The 27102-nt window shown below is 39.3% G+C and overlaps 1 protein-coding gene across 2 annotated transcripts in view; it reads left to right on the forward strand.

Moving 5' to 3' along the window:
* BMP2K (BMP2 inducible kinase) overlaps positions 1-27102 on the forward strand; it is a 106028-nt gene that overhangs the window by 36349 nt on the left and 42577 nt on the right. For both annotated transcript variants that reach the window (XM_048846643.2, XM_048846644.2), the window contains exons 3-10: positions 1872-1977; positions 7630-7772; positions 8210-8331; positions 10980-11061; positions 14191-14323; positions 19497-19600; positions 23339-23418; positions 25349-25509. In XM_048846643.2, the coding sequence (XP_048702600.2) occupies positions 1872-1977; positions 7630-7772; positions 8210-8331; positions 10980-11061; positions 14191-14323; positions 19497-19600; positions 23339-23418; positions 25349-25509 (931 nt within the window). The remainder of the gene's footprint in view (positions 1-1871; positions 1978-7629; positions 7773-8209; positions 8332-10979; positions 11062-14190; positions 14324-19496; positions 19601-23338; positions 23419-25348; positions 25510-27102) is intronic.

Raw genomic sequence — 27102 nt, forward strand, 5'->3', positions numbered from 1 at the left:
GGATCGGTTCTTAGCTCTATGCTATTTAGCATATATTTATCAATAACCTGGAAGAAAACAAAATCATTACTGATAAAGTTTTCAGATGACCCACAATTGAGGGAGCGATTAAATAATGAAGAGGACAGGTCACTGATACAGAGTGGTCTGGATTGCTTGGTAAATTGAGCATGCACAGACACAATGTGTGGTTTAATATAACTAAATGCACACATCTAGGAACAAAGCATGTAGGCCGTGCTTACAAAATGGGGAACTCTATCCTGGGAAGCAGGGACTGAAAAATATTTGAGGGTCATGGTGGATAATCAGCTGAACATGGGCTCCCACTGCGACACTGTGGTCACAAGGCCTAATGTGATCCATAGATGCATAAACTGGGTAATCTAGGGTAGGAATAGAGAGATAATTTTACCTCTGTACTTGCCACTGGTGTGACCGCTGCAGGAATGCTGTGTCCAATTCTGGTGTCCACAATTCAAGAAGAGTATTGAAAAATTGGAGAGGGTTCAGAAGAGAGTAATGAGAATGATTACAGGATGAGAAAATCTGCCTTAGAGTGATAGACTCAAGGAGCTCAATCTATTTAGTTTAACAAAGAAGGTTAAGGAGTAATATGTTTATGTCTATAAGTACCTACGTGGGGAATAAATACTTAATAATGGGCTCTTCAATCTAGCGGACAAAGATATAGCATGATCCAATGGTTGGAAGTTGAAGCTAGACAAATTAATACTGAGAATTAGGCATACATTTTTAATAGTGAATAATTAATTTATTGAGGGTTGTAGTGGATTCTTTCTCACTGACCATTTTAAAATCAAGATCGGATCTTTTTCTAAAACATATGCTCCAGGAATTATTTGGGGGAAGTTATACAGCGTATGTTATATGGGAGGTCACCTTAGATGACTGCAATAGACCCAGTTGGCCTTGGAATCTATGAAGGTAGGACTGGGAAATGTCCAGTATATACTGCTTTTGGATACTTAACTAGCTGGAAAAGAGAATGTTGTCATAGTAAGAGCTGGTTTTGGACCCTAATAAATAGTTGCTTGATCAGGTCTTTCTCTAGTGGGGTACATTAGAGGTGGAGCTCTTTGCCGCTAATTATAAAAAGAAGCTCCTGCACCAAGTGAAGGCTCATATGGTGTAACTCTCACATCCTTTTGTGAGGGAAAGCTCTCATAACTTTCCACTAGTCCTCTTAGAAGCAAGGACTGTGACAGCTGTGGAAACTGTCAGGCATGGATCAAGTTGCCTGAATTTTGGCTTATTGTCCGTTAGTCCTTTTTAATGTAACACACAGTCCATGAATGTTTGCAGTGTATTATGATTATAGCTGCAAAATCTTAACATTTTTGAGTTTGTCTTAATGATGAAATTGACAGAGAACATTTTTCTTTTGACATGAGCTTAGTGTTTATAAAGTTTCCAAACTGACAGCACTGTAAATTAAACCTTACTACCTACACGGGTGCAGCATAAATAGTGGCAATCCAAGCATGTTCACACTGTCCTGCCCATGGGATCTAAGTCTTCTTTTGGAGGAATTATGTTTATGCTCTATTTGATCCTTGGTGCTTAGCTGAGTCTAAGATGGGGTTGACTGCTAATATTTTCTTTGAAGTGGGCACCTGTCCTCTGGGAATTGTAGTTGGCACCTACTCACTTGACATAAGCTCCTAAGTAGCTATTAGAATGTTTTTTCAACAGTTACCTAGGACGTTTCAAGCATGGTGTAGAGATGAAAGACTCCATATCCCAAGAATCCTCCAGTCTTCTATATAGACGTATCTTTATACTTTCTAGAGTTTATTTAAACGTTTGTTATTCAAAATGTGATGTGTTGTTTTTTTTTCCGGTTTCAGAAAGAACTCTCTGGGCACAAGAATATTGTAGGCTATTTGGACTGTGCTGTTAATTCTGTTAGTGACAATGTGTGGGAGGTGCTCATTTTAATGGAATATTGTCGAGGTAAGTAAACTACTGTTGGAGTTCTTATTTTTTATGAACATAAGTAAAGCATTCTTAAAGTTAGAGTCCAGGGTTATCTCCTAAAATGTGACATGTATTTTGGTAAAGACCACATTTATTATCTTCCTAATTAAGGTCAAGACCACTGAAAACACTGTCACATTTGATTTTGTTCTTAAGTGCCAGAAAGAATGAATCTGGGAATATGGAAAAGCTCATCCTACACTGCTTTATATGAAGGTCTGACCAGAAAAGAGGGGGGGAAATTAAATGTTTACATAAATATGTAAAGTGTCCTTGTTCCCTCTAACAAATTTCAGAATATATTTGTATATTGATTTGGGAATGAAGACTTTGCAAAACTGAATATCTTTTCGCTCATGAAACTGCTGCTCCAGATAATGAACTGTAAAGGCTACATGCTGTCTCATCATCCTGATCCCTTAAATTGTTTTAAATCAGTTTATTCGGTGGAGGGTGGAGGCCATGGAGGTCCAAATAATGGTATCTCATGTCCTGGTCTATAACAGTTCTTTTTGTTTTAGGCAATACAAGTGGCTTCAGAATCATTTCCTCTTTTTCAAATATTTAGTTTCTTTAATTTACAAGTACACCTCTACCCCGATATAATGCGGTCCGATATAACGTGAATTTGGATATAACGCGGTAAAGCAGCGCTCCGGGGACCGGGGCTGCTTTACCTCGTTATATCCAAATTCATGAAACAGCTGATTGGCGCGGCAAGCCTGGAAGGAAGGGAGGGAGCAGGGGAGAAGCGGAGCAGCGGCAGCGCACTCAGGGGAAGAGGCGGAGTGGAGGTGAGCTGGGGCGGGGAGTGGTTCCTCTCCCTGCCCCGATATAACGTGGTCTCACCTATAAGATGGTAAGATTTTTTGGTTCCCAAGGACCACGTTATATCGGGGTAGAGGTGTATAGTTTGGGTTTTTCCCCCTTTTTTGTATAGAAATGTATTCCAGTAGTTTAGCTCAAATGTAGAGAAGTGTTGGGATCCAGTTACGGTGAATCTGGAGAAATGCTTGGATTTCAAAGTAACTGTGTCTGCTCCATGTGAAAATAAAATGTTCTGCATAAGCCTGCGCATTAGGTGCTTAAAATGCTTCAGGTGCCTTCCCTTTGAGGGTATTTGGCCTTTGTCTGCACTCAGCCAGTGCTGGTCAGTTGGCCTTCTGTGAACTGCTTGATGTGATATCCTTGGATCTCTGTTTTGAAAGACAAATCCGATTCTGTGTCATTGTAGCTTGTGTGTATTCTCACTGTTGCTGTGAGGTGCACTATTGTGTGCTTCTGCAACCTTCTAGAAAGCTATGCTCATTGGGAGCCACGTGAGTGATGCTTTCATTGTGCTCAACATTTACAGCCTGAATTTACTTCATCTTCTCCTGTTGGCTGAGGGTAAAGGGAATGTCTGCTGTAACCCTCAGATTTCCAGCTACCTTTTCTCTTGTTGTACTTAATTTAGATAGATAACTATAGTTCTTCGACTTTTCTGCACCATCATGTACGTGGTTTTGGCGATGGTTTTATCTCTGTGCTGATCATGTAGACTAAGAAAGCTCCTGCATTGTTCTGAAGCAGGCGTACAGAACTAAAACTAAATATTGCTCTTGTTCTCCTAAACTAAAGATGCTTTTCGATAGGGAAAAGGGGCACTGATCTGAGAGCCAGAAGACCATGCTTTTCCACTAATACTAATTCTTTTCATATTGCTTAATGAACAAGACCTGATACCTTCCCCCTTCTTAAGGTAGGGTTTAATCACTTCTCCCACCTTATAAAAAGGTCTTACAGGGTTTGCACAAGGTCACTTCTCCAGTAAGGCAGACCAGGTCTCATTCACTTAGCTACACTGCCTCAGAATTTTACCTAGGTTGGTACAGAAAATGAGTGAGATGTAACTCCATTAATTTCAGTTGAGATGGACGAGATTTGTGACATGGATTTGAAGCTTCTGGGTTCAAACCCTGTTGAAAATCCATGCAGGAGCTTGGTACAGTTGCACGTGATGATGTTAGGTGGTTTTTAAAAAATGAAAACTGAGGAAATTACATGAAAAAAACTGTTAAAAGGATATTAAGTTTGTGAAGTTGAGCACTCAGATTACAAAAACAGTAGAATTCAAGTTGCTGTTTGTGCAGCTTCTGTTTGTCAAAATGCATCAAGGGGGAGACAGCCTTTAATTACATGATCACATACTTCCCTTGCTCAGGCCCTTGCCTCTGCCTCATTCAGTGCATAAGTAGGACTTTTGAATGCTTGACTTCGCAGTTTTAATAGTGGGTGAAGTAATATCTTTTCTAGGACCAACTTCTGTTGGTGAAAGAGACAAGCTTTCGAGCTCCACACAGATCATCCACGTTGTTTCTCTAATATTCTTGGACCAACACAACTACAACAACACTGCAAACAGTTTTGATAGTGTCTTTTAAACATATGTTTATATAGTATAAGTATAGATTGCAGCTGTTCATGTAAAAATTGACTCAATTCAGCTCAAATTTTGAGTCGTGTTTTGATTTTGCACACTTCTGAGATTTAAACATCTAAATTTCAGTAAGTAAAATCTTAAAAATTTATGGCTTGTCCACTTGCTGATATTAATATAAGTTAACTAAACTGATATTACTTTATTTTTTTTTTCTGTTTGCCAGAAGCTGGGAATGAGCAACAGGGGATGGATTGCTTGATGATTACTTGTTCTGTTCATTCCCTCTGGGGCACCTGGCACTGGCCACTGTCAGAAGACAGGGTACTGGGCTAGATTGACCTTTGGTCTGACCCAGTAGGGACATTCTTATGTTCTAAGAAATGTGGTTTTGAAACTAATGGGAGCTATGCTTCCTAGCGTCTGAAAGTAAGGCTCATAATCTCATAAAAGATAGTATTCTATGTGTAGTATAACTAAGCCCCTTCGTTTTCGGTTTAAACTGATTTTTACAAATAAAAAAAAATCCTAGGTTTTACAATAAGTATTCGGTTTTTTTTTTCTGATTTTCACCCTACGTTTGGATCATTCATATCTATATATAAAATATAACTTGTTTTATTAGGAAAATACAATACATTGCATGAGATATGTATTACGATAATACATTAGTCTGTGTGTGTATATGCAAAGGTGCCTGTTGAAGTAAGGTTATGTATTAGTCTAGAAGATGCACACAATAAACGAACAGGCACACGTTCAAGCTCCTGAAGTGCGTATGCATCTGAATGTATCTCATGCCCACCATGTACACATTTCAGGCTGTTAGCAGATAACGGTTTAAAGCTCTGACACACTAAAGTCGGGAAAATCTGTATCAGAATACATTTCAGAACATAAGAAAAGTTTAAAAAACTTTAAAAGTTTAAAAAACAACAAGGAAAACCAATGAAGTTGAGTGTATACAGTGCAAATGCTGTGGCCCAGTTACTAAAGTAAATATTTATAGGCTAATAGTTTTAAGTCTATAACAGTAAACTGTTTATTCAAATTAAAAGTTTTAGTTTGGGATTAGAGGTATATTGTTTTCTTAAACTCACAGTTGGCATTGTGTTTTGAGTTGTTTTAGTTCTGTAGCAAACCACATTGAATTCTATTAATCAAAGCATTAATCTACTCAATACTTTTGCCCCGTCCTTGTGTCCACCAAAATAAATACCGGTATTTGTCCATAAAAATTAATAGTTTTTTCCTCCAGTTTTCATCTGTTTTTGTCATTGTATTAATAAACACAGATAAATTCCTGGGAAAAATAAAATAAAATAACTGAAAATGAAGGGCTCTAAGTATAGCATGAGAATAATATGGTGAGCAATTCAAAAACTGCTGTTTCTAAATGTAAGTTTAACTTGATTGCAGTGTAGATGGAGTAGAAAATTAAGCTACTAATTAATGGAGAGCATAAATGTATTTCTCATTTGATCCACTGCTTTGAAGTCATAATTAATAGGTATTGGTGTCGGAATCGACCTAATGGAGACAGTCTTTTCCTTCTGAACTTCTCCCTGCTGGCACACTTGCTGAGTTAACTGCACCTTCCTTCCAGTATGTCTGCCTGCACTGAAGCTAATAGATGTTTTCTCTTTCGCTCTCCGTGAGATCCTTTTACAAGGGAGTTGCCTCTGGGAAACCAGTTTTTCCTTTATTTTTTCCACTTTAACGGAATATAATGCTAGAAATGACTCCATGATCACCAGAGATTACCAATAATCCAAGAACTTCCTCTGAGAATTTGGTGCTTATTCTGCCAGAGATATGTAACATAGTGGAGGGAGAACCATCAGTCCTCTCTGACCAAATCACAGTGTTACAGGATTTTTTTTCAATCTATTCTTTCTGAAATAGAAAAGGTGAATTGGTTTCTTCAGATAGCAGTTCTTGGGCAACAGATCTGTCAGCTGTCAATGCTTTTCAGGATAAAGATGTACATTTTAAAAAATAAAATTTTGTGTTCAAGAAAATTATTCCTTCTGCATGTGGAAATCTTGAGTTCAAAGACTATTGAATAGTCTCCATTGCATCTCTCTAATGTGATTAATTCAAATTTCTGGCAGTTACTCAGTGGTTGCTTTTTTCTCCTGAGTTATAGATGTTAAGGACAGAAGGAAGCATTATGATCATCTAGTCTGACCTTCTGTATAAAAAACCAGACCAGAGAATTTTCACCTATTGATTCCTGCATGCAGCCCCATACCTTTAAGCCTAGCTAGAATGTGTCATAGTATCATAGAATATCAGGGTTGGAAGGGACCTCAGGAGGTCATCTAATCCAACCCACTGCTCAAAGCAGGACCAGTCCCCAATTTTTGCCCTAGATCCCTAAATCGCCCCCTCAAGGATTGAACTCACAACTCTGGGTTTAGCAGGCCAATGCTCAAACCACTGAGCTATCCCTCCCCCTCTACAACCGTTTCTGTCATTGTGATACTCTTTGCGCTGGTACTTTTATTACTTTCCCTATATGGTGGTTGAGTGATAATGAATGTTTGTTACTTCTCATGAATTAGGACTCCTGTCTAGGACAGTGAATCCAAGAGAGGAGGGAAAAAAACAGATTTCTGACTTGCCTCCCTAATATGACTATAATTCTGAGGACATACTTTTCTTATATTTATCAACTAGTTTTTGTTTAGGCAGGTGAAGAAGCGGTGTCAGATGTCAAATATTGCAATAGTGGCATCTGCATAATAGTGGTTTATTTTCTATACTTTGAAATTATAACAACTTTTGTAGTTTTTGGGTCTTCTCAGCTTTGGAAGGATTTGGCGAAGGTCAGCAAGTGTGTTCGTGTGGGGAGGTTTCAGATTTCAGTTCCCAAAGATCCTTTTGCCACCATTGAGTGGGATTGGACAATGAATTACCTTCTGTTTGGAGCAGTGGATTCTTATTAGGAATCAATAAAATTAAGGGTAATTAACTTTGTCTGTTCTGTAGATGTACGGGGGATGGGGGTGTATTAGCCCTGTTTGAAAAACAGCAAGAGTGGTTGATTAAAAACTTGTTTAATTTTTTGACAAGAGGTTGAAACATTTTGAGTGCATATAGATAAGGTTTTAAATAGAAACACACTTTGTTAGATTCAAGGCCACACAACATTTTGAAAGATCGTTAAAAAGAGTTACTTTTACAAAGTTATGTTTCTGCTGTAGCGGGGCAAGTCGTAAATCAGATGAATCAGAGACTTCAGACAGGCTTTACTGAGCCAGAAGTGCTGAGGATATTTTGTGACACCTGTGAAGCTGTTGCCAGGTTGCATCACTGCAAAACCCCAATAGTTCACCGGGACCTGAAGGTAAGAGTTCCACTAAAAGGTAATGAGCTGAAATGTTTGCTGCTATTGAGCAGCTGACAAAAGATGACTTGTAATGTGGAGGACATCTCATAGTGTGCAAAAGCTGCCCGCTTATATATGGGGAGAAGAACAAAGTCTGTCTGCAGAACCGTACCCAGAAGATTAAATGAAAAACGTTAGGTAGGTTAGGCATCACATTCTTGTAGAATAGATTTTGGCACTACTGGTGACCTAATGAGGTAATGATGAAGTTATTGTTTTACTATTAATGCTAAATTTCTTTAGAATGTTCAGAATATTAATACATGACAGGTTTGTTAACACTAACTGAAAATTAGAGGGAAGACTTAGCTGCTTTCTATAAAATTGGACACTACACTGTTTTTTTTGTCTTTCAGTTTGTCAATTTACCTGATTGTTTCATTTTTCCTTTTAAGGTAGAGAATATTTTGTTGAATGACAATGGAAACTATGTCCTTTGTGACTTTGGCAGTGCCACTAACAAATTCCTTAATCCTCAGAAAGATGGTGTTAATGTAGTTGAAGAAGAAATTAAAAAGTAAGTTCACTTAAACAGCTATTTGTAAGCACTAATTAATTCTCTTAGCAGCACAGAACTTATTATATGTTATGTACATTAATGGAAACGTAAGGGACTAGCTAGGAACAAATTAGTGTTCAGGGTGGTTGATTTAAGTGCACAACTCCTGAAGATACGTTCCTGTTGTTAACCACTTCCTTAGTAGTGATCAGGGCTATGCAAATACCTAAAATAGGCATAGCAAGATAGTAGGAATACCTGGTAATGTTGATGCTATTTCAGTTAACCTACAGGCAATTCCTGCAAAATTTAAAGTGAATACGCTAACAGTAGAGTGTTAATTACAAAAAGTTTGATGCCTCCAGGTAATACATTAAACTTAGAATATATGCAATCTTGTGATACTTGTACTCTCTTGGCTCTTTCCCCCTAAGAACCTGCAGTGTTCTAAGCCTTGCTTCATTCCTGTTTAGGCCCCTGACCTGCAGTTTACAGCATACACGTGAACTATTGTACCAACATGTTGTTAATTACAGAATTGTGAGACCTTAGATTCAAAGTTATTTGATGTGCAAGTTTGTTAGCACATTGTTGAGACATCTGGGTGCTATTGAAAGACAACTAATAAGAACAGGCTCAATCAGCCTGTATGATTGCTGACACTGGAAAAAGGCTTCATACTAACTTACTAAGGTCTAGATCTGTCCTAATGATGGATCTAGTAAGATCCACGTCATTTCCACTCTGTTTAATCAGAGAAATTGTGCATGTGTTCAAGTTTAAAATTTATTTGTTTTGTTTGCCTGCTAAAGATGGTTGGTGCTGAAGAGTAACTATGTATTATTCAGAACTTAAATGGAAAATAAATGTACACCTTTTTGAAACTACTACTTAAGATACATACATTTGGGAATGATATGTTACATTTTATAAACACACTGTTATTTGCTAATATGAGACTCAATATCCCTGGAATATGCTTAGTTTTTAACTAGCAAGAATCAGTTCAATGAAGTGAGCTGTACCTCACGAAAGCTTATGCTCAAATAAATTGGTTAGTCTCTAAGGTGCCACAAGTACTCCTTTTCTTTTTGCGAATACAGACTAACACGGCTGTTACTCTGAAACCAGTTCAAAGATGTAACTTCAGCATCTGGGTTTGGCTTTGACTGCAAAATTTTTCAAGAAAAGTTACCAAAAAATAGTAGACATACTGCTATGAAAAAAATCACTCTTGGCTTTTCTAGCTCCATCTTTCTCTTTTCATGCTCCATATTTCCAGCATTAGCTTCATGTTGCTTAGAACTTCAATAGGAGACTGGTCTGTTAATGTGTATACCTTTAGAGTAGTGTGAGCAAAATATCAAAAAATAAGAGAAGTTAAAATGCCACAATCTAAGGTGTAATTTGGAAATAGTTTTTTCGTAGCTGCTTTTGAAGATAATCTATAACAAGAATTAAATATTTATCATTTCCCTGATTTTATTAAAATCAGGTGTTCAAGTTTGATACCTTTAGACAAACTTTTTTGTGTTCATAAACTTGGTGTATTTGATTTGCAATAGTTATAACTTGTTGTAATTCTTCTAAGAGTATAGAAAAACAGCAAAAGGTTCTTTCCATAAAACAAAAAACTTTTGCTGAGCTATGAGCAGCATATCTACTGCCATGTCCGCATAGATGGTCAATGATCAATCCACACAGCATCATTTGTTGCTTACAGGAATGCTGTAATGACTTACTATTTTACATAGTAAGAAGAAAAGGAGTACTTGTGGCACCTTAGAGACTAACAAATTTATTTGAGCATAAGCTTTCGTGAGCTACAGCTCACTTCATTGGATGCATTCAGTGGAAAATACAGTGGGGAGATTTATATACATAGAGAACATGAAACAATGGGTGTTACCATACACACTGTAATGAGAGTGATCACTTAAAGTGAGCGATTACCAACGGTGGGGGGGGGGGTGGGGGGGGTAATAAACAAGGGGAAATAGTTTTACTTTGTGTAATGACCCATCCACTCCCAGTCATAACATTCAAAAATCAGTCGGAGAACACTTCAGTCTCTTCGGTCACTTGATTACAGACCTAAAAGTTGCAATTCTTCAACAAAAAAACTTCAAAAACAGATTCCAACGAGAGACTGCTGAATTGGAATTAATTTGCAAACTGGATACAATTAACTTAGGCTTGAATAGAGACTGGGAGTGGATGGTTCATTACACAAAGTAAAACTATTTCCCCTTGTTTACCCCCCCCAACCCCCGTAATAGCTCACCTTAAGTGATCACTCTCATTACAGTGTGTGTGTGTGTGTGTATGGTAACACCCATTGTTTCATGTTCTCTATGTATATAAATCTCCCCACTGTATTTTCCACTGAATGTATCCGATGAAGTGAGCTGTAGCTCACGAAAGCTTATGCTCAAATAAATTTGATAGTCTCTAAGGTGCCACAAGTAATCCTTTTCTTTTTGCGAATACAGACTAACATGGCTTCTACTCTGAAACCTATTTTACATAGTGTATAAGTAATCTGTAGTGGGCAATTACCCATATTAAAAATGATTAGTGTATATTAGCTTATGAATGGTGGCTAATAAAGGTATACTGCAAATCTTCCATTTCATCTCAGTTCCACTTTACTTATTTTCTGCTAGGTATACAACACTGTCATACAGAGCTCCTGAAATGATTAATCTTTATGGAGGAAAACCAGTTACTACCAAGGCAGATATTTGGGTAAGTAATATAAAAGGTGGTCTAATTCTTGTAGAGTTGTTCTGCTTTGTTAAGAGTAAAAAATTGATAAAAGGGAAGTTAACGTCTCAGAAAATACAAAATAAAGGCTTTGCAGTGAGAGAATAAGGTGTGGCTTCTTGCAGCAGAAGTAGTGTGTGGGAAATGGTGATAAAGAGAAATAGCTGTAGATAATGGCTTTGTCTTTTCCTACAGAAAATTATTGGCATACGTGATGTACTGTAAAAGGGGAATTATTATTTAGATTAGTATTTTTTTTCTTTAGCCTACTAGTGCAAAATGTAGGTAACATCAGTATTTTCCCTCGCTCTGACTCAGTTGTTAACAATGGCTTCAATAGAAACCTGTTTAAGTATGATTTAAATAAGACAGACTGAATAGGTGACCAGCTCCTGTGCATTCAGCCCTGTCAGCGATGTTTAGTTCAGTGTGAAAAATAAGATTTTATTATCACTAATGATGTATAGTGAATATTTGCAGAGTGCATTAAAGATGAAGAGTGCTATATTTGCTGATTATTACACTATATATAATCAGAATGCAAAGTTCATTAATAACCAGCTGGACATAATTTGAGTGTAAGGAGAAAAGTAACAATGAGAAAATAAGGTATGTAATACAAAAATAAATATTTGTAATGAGTGGCTGGTACTGTTCGTTAAACATCTTTTAGTTGCTAAAGAAACAAGGTGGATGAGCCACTCTCTTTTATTGTACTAACCTCTATTGGTGAAAGAGACAAGCTTATGAGCTATGGAGAGCTCTTCAGGTCTGGGAAAGATATGCAGAGGCCACAGCTAGCCTAGGTCAGCTGAGCTGGGCTGTGGGGTTATGAAATTTGCAGTGTAGATATTTGAGCTCAGGCTGGAATCTGGGCCTTGAGATCCTGTGAGGGGGGAGATCTGGCTTTGAGATTTGGTGCCACGAGTTCTTTATCGTAGTGTGTATCCAGAGTTTTGCAGCTAAATACAAGGTGGAAAAGAATTTGTTTAACATGAGTAGCTAATGTGCATTCTAAGGGCAAATCTACACTACAAAATTAAGTCAACCTAAGTTAAGTCGACATATAGCAACCACAGTAATTAATGGGGCTTTTCATGTCCATACTGTGCCCTCTGTCGGTGGTGTGTCCTCACTAGGAGTGCTTCCACCGACTTAACTGTGTGGGGCATTGTGGGGTACTGACAGCTGGGGCTTTGGGGCTGACAGCCTGAGCTGTCGGCAATGCGGGGCTCGCAGCTGCAGCCCCACTCTACCCAGGGACGCACAGCCCAATATTTACATTATTATGTAAATAATGTAGCGTCTACATGGATGCTGTGTTGCCCTAACTGTGTCAAACTAAGCACTATGCCTCTCACAGAAGTGGAGGTAAGTTGATGTAGTGGGTGCCTTATATCCGTGGGAGCTAAATTTTAGGGTAGATCCTTATTAGATAAGGTAGCTTACCTTGACCTAACTCTGTAGTGTAGACCAGGCCTAAGAGACGGTTCAAGGAGAAGTGGACACGTTAACACCTCTTCAGTCATAGGTCTGTGAGAGTTCATTTGAGAGCATAGCGATGGTCTAGTTTCACCCACACATGATGATACCCATATAGGGTATCATTAAACAATTACAATCCATACTTGATGGGGACCACAGCCTGAAAAATCTTTTCTGAACCCTCTTTTCTGGCCTTAAAACAACCCCCCAGACTCACCAATCTCATGAATAGAGGCAAGCTCCCCACAGACCAGGACACATCAACTCAAACTGGTACTGGCCCTGCCATAACAGATGTAAACCCTGCAGAGTCAACTCTGCTCCTATAATGACCATTACCCACCATAACATACCTTTTAAGATCCACGTGTCCTACACATGCCTATGGCAACGAGGTGTGCTTCATTCAGTCACTAAATACCCTAGTAACAACTGTGTGAATGAAACCAGTCATTACTCTCTCAAATGAACTCTCACAGAAAAGTGATAAGACAAAAACAACATTAATGGGCCAACACTTTTCACAAAACAATCATTCCATATCTTACCCCTCAGTCCTCGTTCTCAAAGAGAACCTGCATAATGCTTTCGAAAGATGAGCCTGGGAGCTTAAATTCCTAACCTTGCTAGACACAGAAATCATGGTCTCAATAAAGACGCTGGATTTAAGGCTGATTACAACAATCGGTAACCCTCTAGCCTGCTATTTTTTTTGTCCTATGACTGCAGAGGTGTTCACAGGTCACTTTACCTTGAATAGTCTCTTACAATATGTGTTAACTGCTTATGCTAAACAATTGTTTCCACCTTGTATTTCGCTGTGATGCTGTGAGTATCTTTCCCAGACTGGAAGAAAAGCTCTGTGTAGTTTGAAAGCTTGTCTCTTTCACCAACAGAAGTGATCCAATAAAAGATATTACCTCACCCACCTTGTGTTTCCACAATCCTGGGACCAACACTGCTACAACAACACTTTTAATTACTAAAACCACTGAGGAAATGAAGCCAGGGTAAATCTGATTACTATATGAAATATAACACTTTCATTGTCAACATCTGTAATACCTAATGAGGACTTAAGAACTTTTTCAGATCACTGAAATGGGAGAACAACTCCATGATTACTTTTTTTCTACATGCCAGACAGGTGCATCTTGAGTAGATTCCATCAAAAAGTTTATGGGAAAATAACATGAGCTCAAGGACTCTTATTTGTCAGTTTAGATTGTTCTACACGTGCAATTTTGCTGTATAAACACATATTGGAATATTCATCTGAATTAAAAAATAGATTTTTTTAAAATTCAAAAACAGACGTAAGTTTCCTCTCTGAATTTCTTTACGTTAACAGCTTAGTTGCTGTCTGGCATCCAGTTGGAGGGACAAAAAGCACTTGTAGAATTGCTTCAGATCACGTCATTGCTTACATCCCAAGTTATGTCAATGGAGTGTTAACTCAAAATGCTACCATGTTCAATGTCTATGCAGGCATTAGTAGTGACCAGCATTTAAGTTATTTATTAAATCTAGCTTCACTTTTTACACTGATTTATTGCCATTTAGACTTTGCAATGACAATACTTTTTTCTTTCTTCTCTCTTTTTTTTTTTTAATTTTATTTTATAGGCACTTGGCTGCTTGCTGTATAAACTTTGTTTCTTCACACTTCCCTTTGGGGAGAGTCAGGTTGCTATTTGTGACGGAAATTTTACCATTCCAGACAATTCCCGATATACCCATAATGTACATTGTTTGATAAGTAAGTAGCTGGGCAGCACTTAAAATTGTTTTGTGTGAATTTATTAGACCTTACTACTAGTAACCTTCCCTACCTACAGTATGCACTTATAGTTAATGTCCTTTAAATCAGTGAATTTGAAGGTTTGCTTAAACATAATCTAACCTTGCCCTGACACCACTTTTAGACCTTTGTTCTAAGTTCAGAAGAGTCCTTATCTCCACTGTCTGAGAAATCAAAGTAAATCTGTGGTTTTGCTGGGGAAGAAGGGGGGATCATTGCATTGAGGAAATCTCTTGAAAAGGAAAATTGTCTGCTCTGATGAAGAAAAAAAAACAAAACAGTTTCCTTTTAGTTCTTCTTCAAGTGCTTGCTCATGTCCATTCCATGTAGGGGTGTGTGCTCGCCACCTGCACCGGTGTTGGAATCCCCTCCCTCCCCCGTGGTATCCATAGGGGCTGGCTCTGGTGCCCTCTGGAGTCACATGCATATGTGCCCGTAGAAGGGACACCCCCTCCCCCTACAGTTCCTTCTTACCACCAGTGATGGTGCTGGAACGCTCCTCTTGCCTTAGCAAGCTGTACTGACCAGTGGTGGTTCTAGTTTTTTCTTGTGTATATACCTGTAAATAGTAGTAGTTTTAGTAGTTTCTAGGACTTCTTAGTGGTTAAGTGTAGTATAGATAGTCTCTGGAGAGACTTGGTCTAGGGACAGGGCATGCCCTGGTCCCTGGGCTTTAAGCCATGTGAGCGGTGTAAGAAGCCTATGCCAGTGAGCAATCCATGCTCCATTAGGTAATATAAAATATTAAAATTTTTCTTTAAAAAGGTATCCCTGTCTGAGATCTTTCACCTTCCTCAAGATCTTCCCTACAGATCTCCCCATTGTTTACAGCGTCTCTTCTCCTCCTTGCTGAAAACTTACATTGAGGACAGCCCCCCCAAAAAACTTTTTGATAGGACAACCAGCTATATCTGTAAAATTTTCAACATTGGTTATTGTATAAGAATCTAAGTAATATATAGTGTCTTCAGTAAAACTAGTTACCTGTGCCAGTCTTTTTTAAATAATCAGTTTTGAGCTACCCCCGCTTTGTGAGGAATGTTGAGTTTACTCCTGAGCTAACTTAAAAAGACAGAATCGCAGCTAGGATGGAAAAAACATACGTTTTGAAAGGATACTTATGCAGTATTTGCAAGGATACTTTTGTAGCAAGGAGCAAGAAATGCATTTCTTTTTAAAAAGAGTGTTTATAGAACACACTGGTAATACCAGATATCCATAAAACCATGCTGAGATATAGCACAGAATTTCCCCTGCACTTCCTTGCAATGCTCCCAAATATAGCCCTATATTGCTCTAATCAATTTAATGAAGAAGCTACCATAGACAGAAAAACAAACAAAATTTTAAAATTCTGGGGAAAAATTGTGTTTAAATCGTAGACCTCATAACTTTAAGTAATTATTATTTAAGTACTTGAAATGTACCTCTACACACTCACTTTTTTAAAGAATAAAAACAGTGTTGCCTTCTTTGTCGATAAAGCAAGATGTGTTCTAGAAAATGTTGTCCATCTAGACCAGTCTTACATTTCTGTTTGGTTTGCTTTCTACCTGGAGAAAAGTAACAAAAAGTAGGAACAGAACTCTCATCAGAATTAACTCCAGATACCTGGCTGTGCACACCAGAGATGAGGAAGAATCTCTCGCTTGAAACTTACATTTAATTTGAGACAATCACTCTTTCAAATCAGATCTGTTTAGTTCTTTATTCTTATGACCTTTCTTGATTCCTAGAATGAATGTTGTCATATTTCAGTTGGTTTCCCAGGTTGCCAGGAAGGCTATTACCCCAAAACTGTTTGATAAAGCCTGGGCTGATGCAAATTATACTTTTAAAGTTTCCTGACGTGTTCTTGCTATAAACTTCTTGTTCAGAATCTAAGAAAGATTTTTCTATTTTTATAATTGTTTCTGTATTTGACAGCTTATTAAATGATGAGCTCAGTATGCTGACTTCACTGGCAAATTTCTGACCAACGTGTACTTTAATAGGCTGTAACTTATCGTGTAGTCTTGGTTCACACGAGACTACAGGTGATTTTGTCATGTATTTAGCAGGACACTAAAATCCAGGATGAGTCCAAATATGCCTCTAAATCCTTCTGAGCCCTAGGCATCTATCTTTTTAACCTTGAGTTTGTCAAAAGCTTTGTTGTGACATACCTCTTTCAGAGGAGGGCTGCACACAGTTTCTCCCAGCTGCAGTATATTACTTCTGTTAGCTTGGGGAACTTAATAGAATTGAGGTCCTAATTGTGCCCCGACACCCCCCCACACACACTACTTGCAATGTCTGAAACTTCTTTCTCAGGTGCTTCTGATGCCATCATTTCCAGCTATTTTGCACCAGGCTAGGATCATGTGGTGGTGACACTGCAACTTTTCCATCCTATCTTACGCTGTTCTTGTCATCTTTTTTAAATGGTATTTCCCCAGCCTTTTTGACTAAACTCTTGGATTATTGCAAATATGTGAAATGAGGCTAGATCTCATTTTTAGGGTGAAATTTGCTAATGTTTTACTACAGTAGTGTCCAATCTCTTAATCCTGAGGGCCAAGTGTATTTCAGAATGGTCAGGAGTCTACAATCAATATTTTGGGGCTGATTCTCTGCACTGTTCTCTCTCTGCACCGTTCAGGATTTACCACGATGTAGGGAAGTCTTCTAGCTCTACACCTGCTCTAGCTCCTGCATAGAGGGAGGCATAGCTCCTGAAAAGGGAGCATCTGAGTGGTTGGGGTGGACACTTGAGTTGGAATGAACACTTGGGCTGTGCCCAGTTGGCATATTGTCCCTTGGGGACCACAGCCAGCAGACATAAGTTGAGGCATTTCCCAGGGCAAAGAATTGGGGAACTGTAACAGGGTGGTGTTGCTCAACTTCTCCTGGCCTGCCCTGCATGGGAGAGGAGAGTGGTATTTTGCTTAGTGCGCCCTTAAGCTCAGGCAGAGCTAGTGAAGCTGTTATGCTGCCCTTTCTGGGGCTTCCACACGGAAGCAGACAGTGGAGCAGTCAGAATTTTTCTCTCCTTGGTGATGTGATGAAGGAGATAGAACTGCAGCAGGAAAGGGACAGCAGCAGCTCAGAGCACTCGCACCTCAGAGCTGTTGTAAGGGAAGTAGCACGAGACAGTGTGTCCTGTGTCCTCCCTGAAGTGATGGGTTTGTTTTGAACACTTCATTTTTTAAAATTGCACTTGTTTAGGAACACATTTTTCATTTGGAGTCAAATATCATTTTTTCTTCATGTAGTGACCCTCCAGGCCACCAACTGGCGTCTAGGTCACAGATGGGACACAGCTAGCTTAGCGTCTTATAAATATCATTACATACAAAATCGGGCTTATAAATTTGTCTGGTTATTCTTTGTGATTATCATTTTCAGTGGCAAATTGAAGCAAGTTAAAAGTAAAGGATGTGATGTGTAGGATTTCAGGCATGGCTAGACTTCCAAAATGAAGTTTAAGAAACCAGTTACTGTTTAGTGTAAGAGCCATACTTTTAAACATAACTCTTTGGTTTCCAAGCTGCATTTCTTTGTAATGTGTAAAAGGTAAGCTTCTGTGCGATTATGGAAAGGTTTGCTTGCTCATGTTTTTTCTTTTAATCAAATAAGTGATTTATTTTAAAATATCTCAAAACACTTAAGTATTTCGTACTCAAAATACTTTCCCTCTTGCTCTGTGTAGAATACTTTGGAAGATTGAAATTGAACTTTTACTGAAATGTTTTTCCTTCATATGTGAACTTTTCCTTGCTTAAAAATGTAGGATGGATGGATGCTTAATTCTCCAGTGCATTAGGTGTTTCCATATTTATATTTATTATATTGAAGGCATTGCATTCCAAACTAGTTAATTACATGCCATTACTCTCTGTAGTGAACCTAAATATTTGTGGTAGTTTACTGATTAAATCAGTGGTTCTCAAACTTCACTGTACCATGACCCCCTTCTGACAACAAAATTTACTACATGACCCCATGAGGGGGGACCGAAGCCTGAGCCCCGCTGCCCTGGGCAGAGGGGTCAAAGGCCAAGGGCTTCAGCCCTGGGCGGGGGGCCTGTAACTTGAGCCCCACCGCCCAGGGCTGAAGTTGAAACCTGACCTCTGCTGCTCAAGGCTGAAGTTCTCAGGCGTGGGCTTTGGTCCCGGGCGGTGGGGCTCAGTCTTGGGCCCCAAACCCCAGTAAGTCTAACGCCAGCCCTGGCGACCCCATTAAAATGGGTTCATGACCCACAGTTTGAGAATCACTGGATTAAAATGAGTGTACTTCAGAATTACTTATTAACAGTAAGTTTGTTTTTAATAATGCCGTTTCTGTAACGGACGCATGGATTGGTGCTGGTCTAAAATCCACTCTTTTTAATTAGTCTGCATCTAATTTTAACATTCATATAGAATAATGTTCTCATGAAATGGCTGGCTGTGTCAGTTCAGAAAACATAAATTGTGTTCAGAGATGGAACTTGGTTATGTTTTGAGTGGGGGTGTGTGTGTGTGTGTGTGTGGTTTTTTGCATGGGTCCTCTAATTAAAAAAAAAAAAAAAAAAAAGTTGCCGGTTCCAAATGCAGTGACATTTACACATCAGCCCACCTGTGATGCCTTTAGTTGGCTCACTGTTTTACATTTCTGTATCTCAGAAAATGCTTTTCAAGAAGGCTGGTATTCCTGAGTTGTTTTCATTCTAGTCATGGAGAAGAAGGTTTTGAAGACATAACTCTGATCTAGCTGGTGGAGAGACTCAGTTTTCCTAAAATACGAACTACTTTTTTTTTTAACTTATTAGTGTAGCACTTTGCAATTTGTTTTATAGCATCCCTAGCAGTCCTTACAAGTCTGCTGTTCAACTGATTCAGCTGAGCTTCAGGACTGGTAATGCAAATTTTCTACTCTTTCATTCAAGCAAAAGAGTAAAACATACAGTATAAACCACATATTCTTGGCAACAGACACCATTCTAACTCAGTACTGGTCTGAAAGAAGTAAAAACCACTTTTTGAAATGAGTAAATTCTAAATCAATTAGTAAAGTAGTTTAATTCTCATTTACTCTTCATTTGTACTATGTCGTAGGCAAATTTTCTTTAATTGCTATTAGAGAAATTTTAATCAATCCACTTTTACAGGGTACATGCTTGAACCAGATCAAGAACGGAGACCCGATATCTTTCAAGTATCTTATTTTGCCTTTAAACTTGCCAGAAAGGAATGTCCATTGTCCAATATTAATGTAAGTAGTCTTCTGTTTTTCACGTCTTTTTTGATAGATTTAGTAAGTGTCCCTCAATATTGTCAAAAGGAGTTATTACTTCTAGATCAAATCAAGTGAAAACATGTCTAATATTAACTTTTTTCTTTATAAAAGTCTGTCCCTGTGCTGAAATTTCTGGATATGATAAATTTCAAATAGATGCTGTGTTGACAGAATTCTTAGCTTGTTAAACTAAAGCAAAAAGGAAAACTGCCTTAGAATCTTCTGGATAGCCCTAATAAATAAAGATGGAATGGAAAATTGCTTCTGACACATCCTGATAAACTATATCAGAATGTAATGGTACTTTCAGTGAACTGTACTTTCCACACTTTTTATTTGGCTATGTCTCTGGGTAAATATAAAATACATTTTAAATTGTTCCTGCTATGTTAATTTTCTCTCAGTAAGTTCAAATTTGAGAGTTACTACATGAGGTAATGAGGACAAAAGGAACTGATAATTTTGAACAGAGCTTTGAGTTAACTTAATATTATTAACCATCCTTAGCCATTTCCAGCCTTGGCAGGCTCTTACCTACCTACAAGGGAAAATGGAATAGCCTGAGATTTTCTCCTCAGCCCCCTTCACCTTATTTCTGTATTTCTCTAGCATTTGGGGGAAAGATATAAAATCTCTAATTCCCAGACACAAACTACATTTAAGATGGAGTTAAGGTTGAGAGGACATAACTAGTAATGTTATAAGGATGGAATAATTATTTCAAAACCAAGCATTCTTCTTGAAGTAGTGTCCATATGGGTGCTCTGCTTCAGTTGTGCATATGCCTCTTGAGCCCTTTGATCAGAGGTTTTTCCACTACCTGTGCCTGTTTGACCTGTGTATGTGCCCTATACCTCCTCATGCCAGATGTCAAGGCTATATAGGGATGCTTGAGTGAACCACCCTTAGTTCCTATTCTACCGCCTTGGCCGGAGAGGGAGCTCTAGTGTGCCTGCCTGGAGCGTGCTGTGGCTATTGTGTATTCTTCTTAGAGTTGCTTGATAAGATTGGTTAGTATAGTTAGCTGTTAGTAATAGTAATAGTACCTGGATGACTGGCTACTCGAGGGCCATTATTATGAAGCTGTGCTATCTTCCACCCAGAGAGCCCTTGCTCTGTTCCAAAAGTTGGGTCTTCAGCTGAAAGTAAGGAAATTCACCTTAACCTTCATAAAGAAGATACAGTTTATAGGGGCTTCATTGAACTCGTTGACAGCCAGGGCCTGCCTTCCCTTAGACAAGTTCATAACCATATCAAGTTTGGTACAGACAGTTCAGGGAAGTCCTTGGACTACTATAAGGACATATGACAGCTTGCGATTTTGTGACCGAACACGCATGGCTACGTCTCCACTTCTTTCCAGGCTGGCTCAGAATGACCTGTTTTCTAGGCAGCCGCACCTTGGACAAACAGGTGATGGTTCCTCTACAACTGAGGAGCTTCCTGGATTGGTGGAAAGATCAACTCAACATTTTAATGGGCATTCCCTTCTGTTTCCCAACTCCATCACTAACTTTAACAGAGGCAATATTGTTGGGATAGGGAGCTCACCTTAATGCTCTCATGACTCAGAGCAGATGGACAACTCAGGAAACCAATCTCCACATCAATCTGTTCGAGTTCAGGACTGTCAGGAATGTCTGCCTCCATTTCCTGCCTCCCAGAGGCAAATCAGTCGGGTCATGATGGACAGTGTGTCCTGCGTGTTCTATGTCAACATACTATGGAAATGGTGCATAGCTCATCAGATCTAAATGTTGGTGGTCTACCTCTTGGGCATTCAGAACACCACAGCCAATGTTTTCAGCGGACACATGGCACAGAACTGTGAATAGGAACTAGACTTTCAAGTCCTCCAAAACATATTCCTAAGATGGGGTCTGCTGAAGGTGGATCTCTTCAGAAGAACAAGAAGTGCCCTCTTTTCTGCTCATGAGGGGGGTCTGAACCACCATTTTGGGGGGGATACCTCTCTTCCTTTCTGAAGGAATAGTGTCAAATTCTATCCAAATGTAGGTTTTGTGTTTTAAAAAAAATCTTTTATAATGCGTATGGTGAAAATAAATGTTTCCATGAATGTGTTTGAAAACTCCGAAGGAAACATTTTAAAACAAATATTCTCTGCACTCTGTGTAGCCCAAACGTAACAGCGTTGTGCTGAAAGTTAAACTGACTTAGCTGACTTCTATTCAAGATGAGAAAGCTAAAAGCAGTCTATATCATGGTGAATTTTTTTTAAAAAAATTGCAATTAATAATCTCTGTGATGGTTTCTCCATGGGGTTCCACCTGGAACTGGGGTAACACTGAGCCCCCTGACCCACCAGCCTGTGCTCCCTCTCACACGGTACTGCTGTGACAAGCTGCAAAGCCCATCAGTCTGCACTTTCACCAGCATTCATACAGGTAGGGACACACCCAGCTGCAGTTACATGCAGGCTCTCTGACCAGCCCCTGCATAGGAAGGCTACAGCCAAGGCAACTCCCAGCTCCCCAGGCATGCCCCGCCTCTGGCGTATATACCCAAAATTGTACCGTCTTGTGTTGCACAGGGAACTCGACAGCATAAGCTCAAAGTTTCCCCCCACCTTCAATGTGGAGAGGAATACCCAACAGCCTATGAGCTATGATTCACAAACCCTTCTCTGCAATTCACTGGTTAAGATAAAGCAAAAACAATTTATTAACTACAAAAGATCGATTTTAAGTGATTATAAGGAACAGCAAACAGATCAAAGCAGATTACCTAGTAAATAAAAAAAAAAAACCAAACTAAGCTTAATATACTAGATAGACTGGATATGAATTAGCAGATTCTCACCCTAAGAGATGGTACAAGAAGGTTGCAGATTCTTAAGGGGCAAGTGCACTTGCTTTACAGCTTGGAATCCCCAGGTGTTTCATTCACAGGCTAGAAATCCCTTTAGTCTGGGTCTAGCATTTCCCCCAGTTCAGTCTTTGTTCCCCAGGTGTTTCCAGGAGTTGTCTTGTGTGGGGAGTGAAGAACCACAGATGATGTCACTCCCTGCCTTATATAGCTTTTGCATATGGTGGGAACACTTTGTTTCAAAGCTTGGTTCCCAGACCAGTCTGTGGAAAAATACTGACATCCCAGGATGGAGTCCAGCATCATGTGGTCTGATCACGTCCTTGTAGAGTCATAGCAGCCAGTACTTACAGGCTGTTTGGAGCATTCACAGGAAGGCTCACCAGGTGGAAGATAAGCTTCTCCGAAAGCCTGTTGTTTTTTCATAATGGCCCATTGCCCTGAATAGGCCCTTCTTCACCCACTATTTTGTCTAGTGGGCATTAGCCAGGTGTAACTACATTTGAAATACAGATATAGTCAATATTCATAACTTCAGATAAAAAGATGATACATGCATATAGATAGGATAATAATAATCAAATCATAACTTTTCCAATGACACTTCACATGCCTAATGTACAAAATGTATCATAATTATGCCATAAAGCTATCATAACATCACTGTGAAGAACATGCGGTGCAGTGTCACAATCTTTGTAACAGAGGTAAGAAAACATTTTTAATACATTTAACCTGACAATGTGTGTTTAACCACAATATTGAGCCAAAGCACTGTCTGATACTTTGTTTATGAATTAAGATCCCCCAAGAAGCCACAGTATTCCTCTTCAATTTGTAACAACTTTCAGGATTTTATATTTTAATTCACGTATGTTTTTTCTGAAGAATTCTCCTGTCCCTTCAACTCTTCCTGAACCCATGACAGCTAGTGAGGCAGCTGCTAGAAAAAGCCAAATAAAAGCCAGGTGAGTAAAATAATGTAGAACTTCGTGGATTCTGATGTAGATATCTTTATAGCAATTTTATGCACCTGAAGTTTTCTTATATGTTTGGTTAATATGCTAAAACTCCTCCTGATACCCAGGACTTGTGTGTATATGAATTTTTTTAAAAGGTCAATGTTTTTAGCAGTCTGAGATGGTAATTTTAATAGATAAGAATATTTTATTATGAAAAAATGTCTCTTTAGCATTTGGTTTTTTTTGACAGATTAGTGATAGGGGCACATTTTGATAGGATAACTTTTCAAAAGCTCCTAGTTGACTTGACTTAGCCTCCTGTGTGCCTAATGACAGGTTTCAGAGTAGCAGCCGTGTTAGTCTGTATTCGCAAAAAGAAAAGGAGTACTTGTGGCACCTTAGAGACTAACCAATTTATTTGAGCATAAGCTTTTGTGAGCTACAGCTCACTTCATCGGATGCATAAAGTGGAAAGTACAGTGAGGAGATTTTATATACACTCAGACCATTAAAAAATATACATTGTATGGCGAGTGATCACTTAAGATGAGCTATTACCAGCAGGAGAGTGGGGTGTGGGGAGAGAAAACCTTTTGAAGTGATAATCAAGGTGGGCCATTTCCAGGAGTTAACAAGAACGTCTGAGGAAAGGGGGGGAGAGAATAAACAAGGGGAAATAGTTTCACTTAGTATAATGGCTCAACCACTCCCAGTCTCTATTCAAGCCTAAGTCAATTGTATCCAATTTGCAAATTAATTCCAATTCAGCAGTCTCTCGTTGGAGTCTGTTTTCGAAGTTTTTTTGTTGAAGGATAGTCACTTTGAGGTCAGAAATCGAGTGACCAGAGAGATTGAAGTGTTCTCCGACTGGTTTATGAATGTTATAATTCTTGACATCTGATTTGTGTCCATTTATTCTTTTACGTAGAGACTGTCCAGTTTGCCCAATGTACATGGCAGAGGGGCATTGCTGGCACATGATGGCATACAGCACATTGGTAGATGTGTAGCTGAATGAGCCTCTGATTGTGTGGCTGATGTGATTAGGCCCTATGATGGTATCCCCTGAATAGATATGTGGGCACTGTTGGCAACGGGCTTTGTTGCCCTGGTCTGTGTGGAAATAAAATCTCCTCACTGAACTTTCCACTTTATGCATCCGATGAAGTGAACTGTAGCTCACGAAAGCTTATGCTCAAATAAATTGGTTAGTCTCTAAGGTGCCACAAGTACTCCTTTTCTTTGTGCCTAAGTACCTTTTGAAATGAGGTTAAGGCTTGCTCCTAAGTCAGTTTGGCACTTTTGGAAAATTTTACTTATGTTCTGGCAGAATATTGCATTGCTATAAAATTCCCAAATAGCGAAACAGAACTGGAAATGACTGAAGCTCTAGAGTCTGTAGATTTTTGACCACCATGAAGAGAGAAGAACGGATTCTTGCTTTTAAAAAAATATTTTATCATCTCCTACTTTTTCTATATCACAGTGTTGAGTTTCTGGAATATTCCATGAATGATCGTCATGGTGCAATCACGGTACTTTGCTCAAACTCTGAAACAGTTGCATTCTGTCATTTAGTTATGATCAATATATGTCTCCAGGAAAAACAGAACACTTGCACTTAGGAAGAATGAATGTTAATGATGTTCAGTCATCTTGGTCTCCTTGGAAATGTTGTTGCGTGGGCCCCCTCTTGTGGTATCTATAGACATTTGAGAGTTTATCTGAATTAGTAGGCAGGTCTTTAGGCTTGTTCTCCAAAAGTAATGTCAGGGGCTTTTCAATGTCTTCAATATTTTTAGAAATCAAAACTTAGAAATATTAACATAAAATTTAAAGGTATGCAAAAAGAAGATGGGCTTAAGGGTATCTTGAATAAAGCTGAAGAACAGTCATATACATTGAAATGTCTTCTCTGGAAAATTTTTCATTATAGAATAACAGATGCTGTTGGACCAACAGAAACCTCAATTGCACCACGACAAAGACCAAAGGGCAATTCAAGCACTGCCACTTCTAATGTGCTAACTATCCAGAGCTCAGCAACACCAGTAAAAGTATCGGTTCCTGGTGAATTCGGTAACTGTGTGCAAAAAGGTAATTCACTCAAGCTGAAGGACTTAAATATTAACACCCTTCCTTTCCCCCACCCCCACCCCCAAAAGGGTGGTGGTGGAGAAGGTTTGTTCTATTTTTCCATTGTTTTTAAAGATAGAAATCCAAAGTCTGTGACAGTCACTTTGAACCCAGAGGTAGCTGTTGTGGTCAGTGTCCTGGAGCTCTGAACCATCTGGATAGCCCTAACGGCCATCCTACCTATTTTTCAAAACTCCACAGTGCGGATCCTGACACATAGCGGCTCCCCTACATAAATCAAGAAAGCACAAGTTCATCTCTCCTCTGCCTGGATTGGAAGCTGTCAAACTCTAGATGTGTCATCAACACCAGATAACTGAGATGGCAGAAACAACATGGCAGACGTCCTGAGCAGACAGTTGGTTACCACTCATCAGCGATTTTTTACCTAGATCCATCATAGAGATGAGACATGGGGACCCTGGTGATAGATTTGTTCGCCACTGATGTCAACGCCAAGTGCCAGAACTTTTGTTCCAGAAGGAGCACGAGTCTAGGCTTATTGGGCATCTCCCTTCTGCAGTGGTACCAAGGTCTCTTATGTGCCTTTCCAATTCCCCAGATCCCCCAGCATGATTTCCAAGATTAAAAGGGACAAATGAAGAATTATTTGTAGCTCTGTACTGGCTGAAGCAGTTCTGGCTTAAAGATTGATTACAAATGTCCATCCAGCCTTTGATCCAGCAGCTCCCAGACTGCTTGAAGCTGAGCTACAGCCTCACAACCAGATACACTTCCCAATCCAGAAGTCACTGCAGCCTCCCAAAGACAGCATAGCTATTAGCTGGTTGAGTACCATGGACAGAGACTGCTTCCTTCAGATCCAGAAAATCCTGACACAGAGCAGGAAAGCATCTACCAGAAAAACATATTCATTTAAATGGGAGATGTTCTTGTTGCAAGCAGCCCAGCATGGTCTGGACCTTGTCCAGGTCTCTGTACTGAAGGTCCTCAACTACTTAATGCATTTAAAATAGTCTGGCCTTTTATTCATCTCTGAGACCCACCTCGCAGCAAGCCAAGCTTGCCATCTGCCTGTACAGTATTGCTTAGTCTTGTCACCCCCAAAAGAATATTACACACACACACTCCCACTGGTCAGAGAACCTCCTACTGCCTGGGACTTCAGTTTAATCTTCCTAAGGCTTGTGGAGCCTGCATTCAAACCTCTCCTTACACCACCGTGGTTTTTGTTGTTCTGATCCCTGCGGTAAAGGGAACAGAAATTACCTGAAAGTACCCCAATGTGGGAATTGCCAGTAGGTGTAGAGCCAGCATATATTGCTCCTTCACCACCCTCTCTACAGACCATGATGCAGAGGGCGTGTTGCAGGGAGTGGCTGGAGAGCAATTATGTGGCACAAGTGAAAGCAACCTTCAGATTGCTCTAACTGGTGCAAAGAATCAGGGACATGTAATAATAGGTGGCTGGTTCTCAACTTCTCCTTTTTCCTGTATCCTGGACTCTCCCACATAGCTGTGTGAGGGAGGGGAACCATTCTTGGCTACACTCTCCCAGGCGCAGGCAAAGGCAGTCGAACTCCTATCTGACTC

Source organism: Caretta caretta, chromosome 4 (genome assembly GCF_965140235.1).
Source record: "Caretta caretta isolate rCarCar2 chromosome 4, rCarCar1.hap1, whole genome shotgun sequence".
In the NCBI taxonomy this organism is placed as follows: Eukaryota; Metazoa; Chordata; order Testudines; family Cheloniidae; genus Caretta; species Caretta caretta.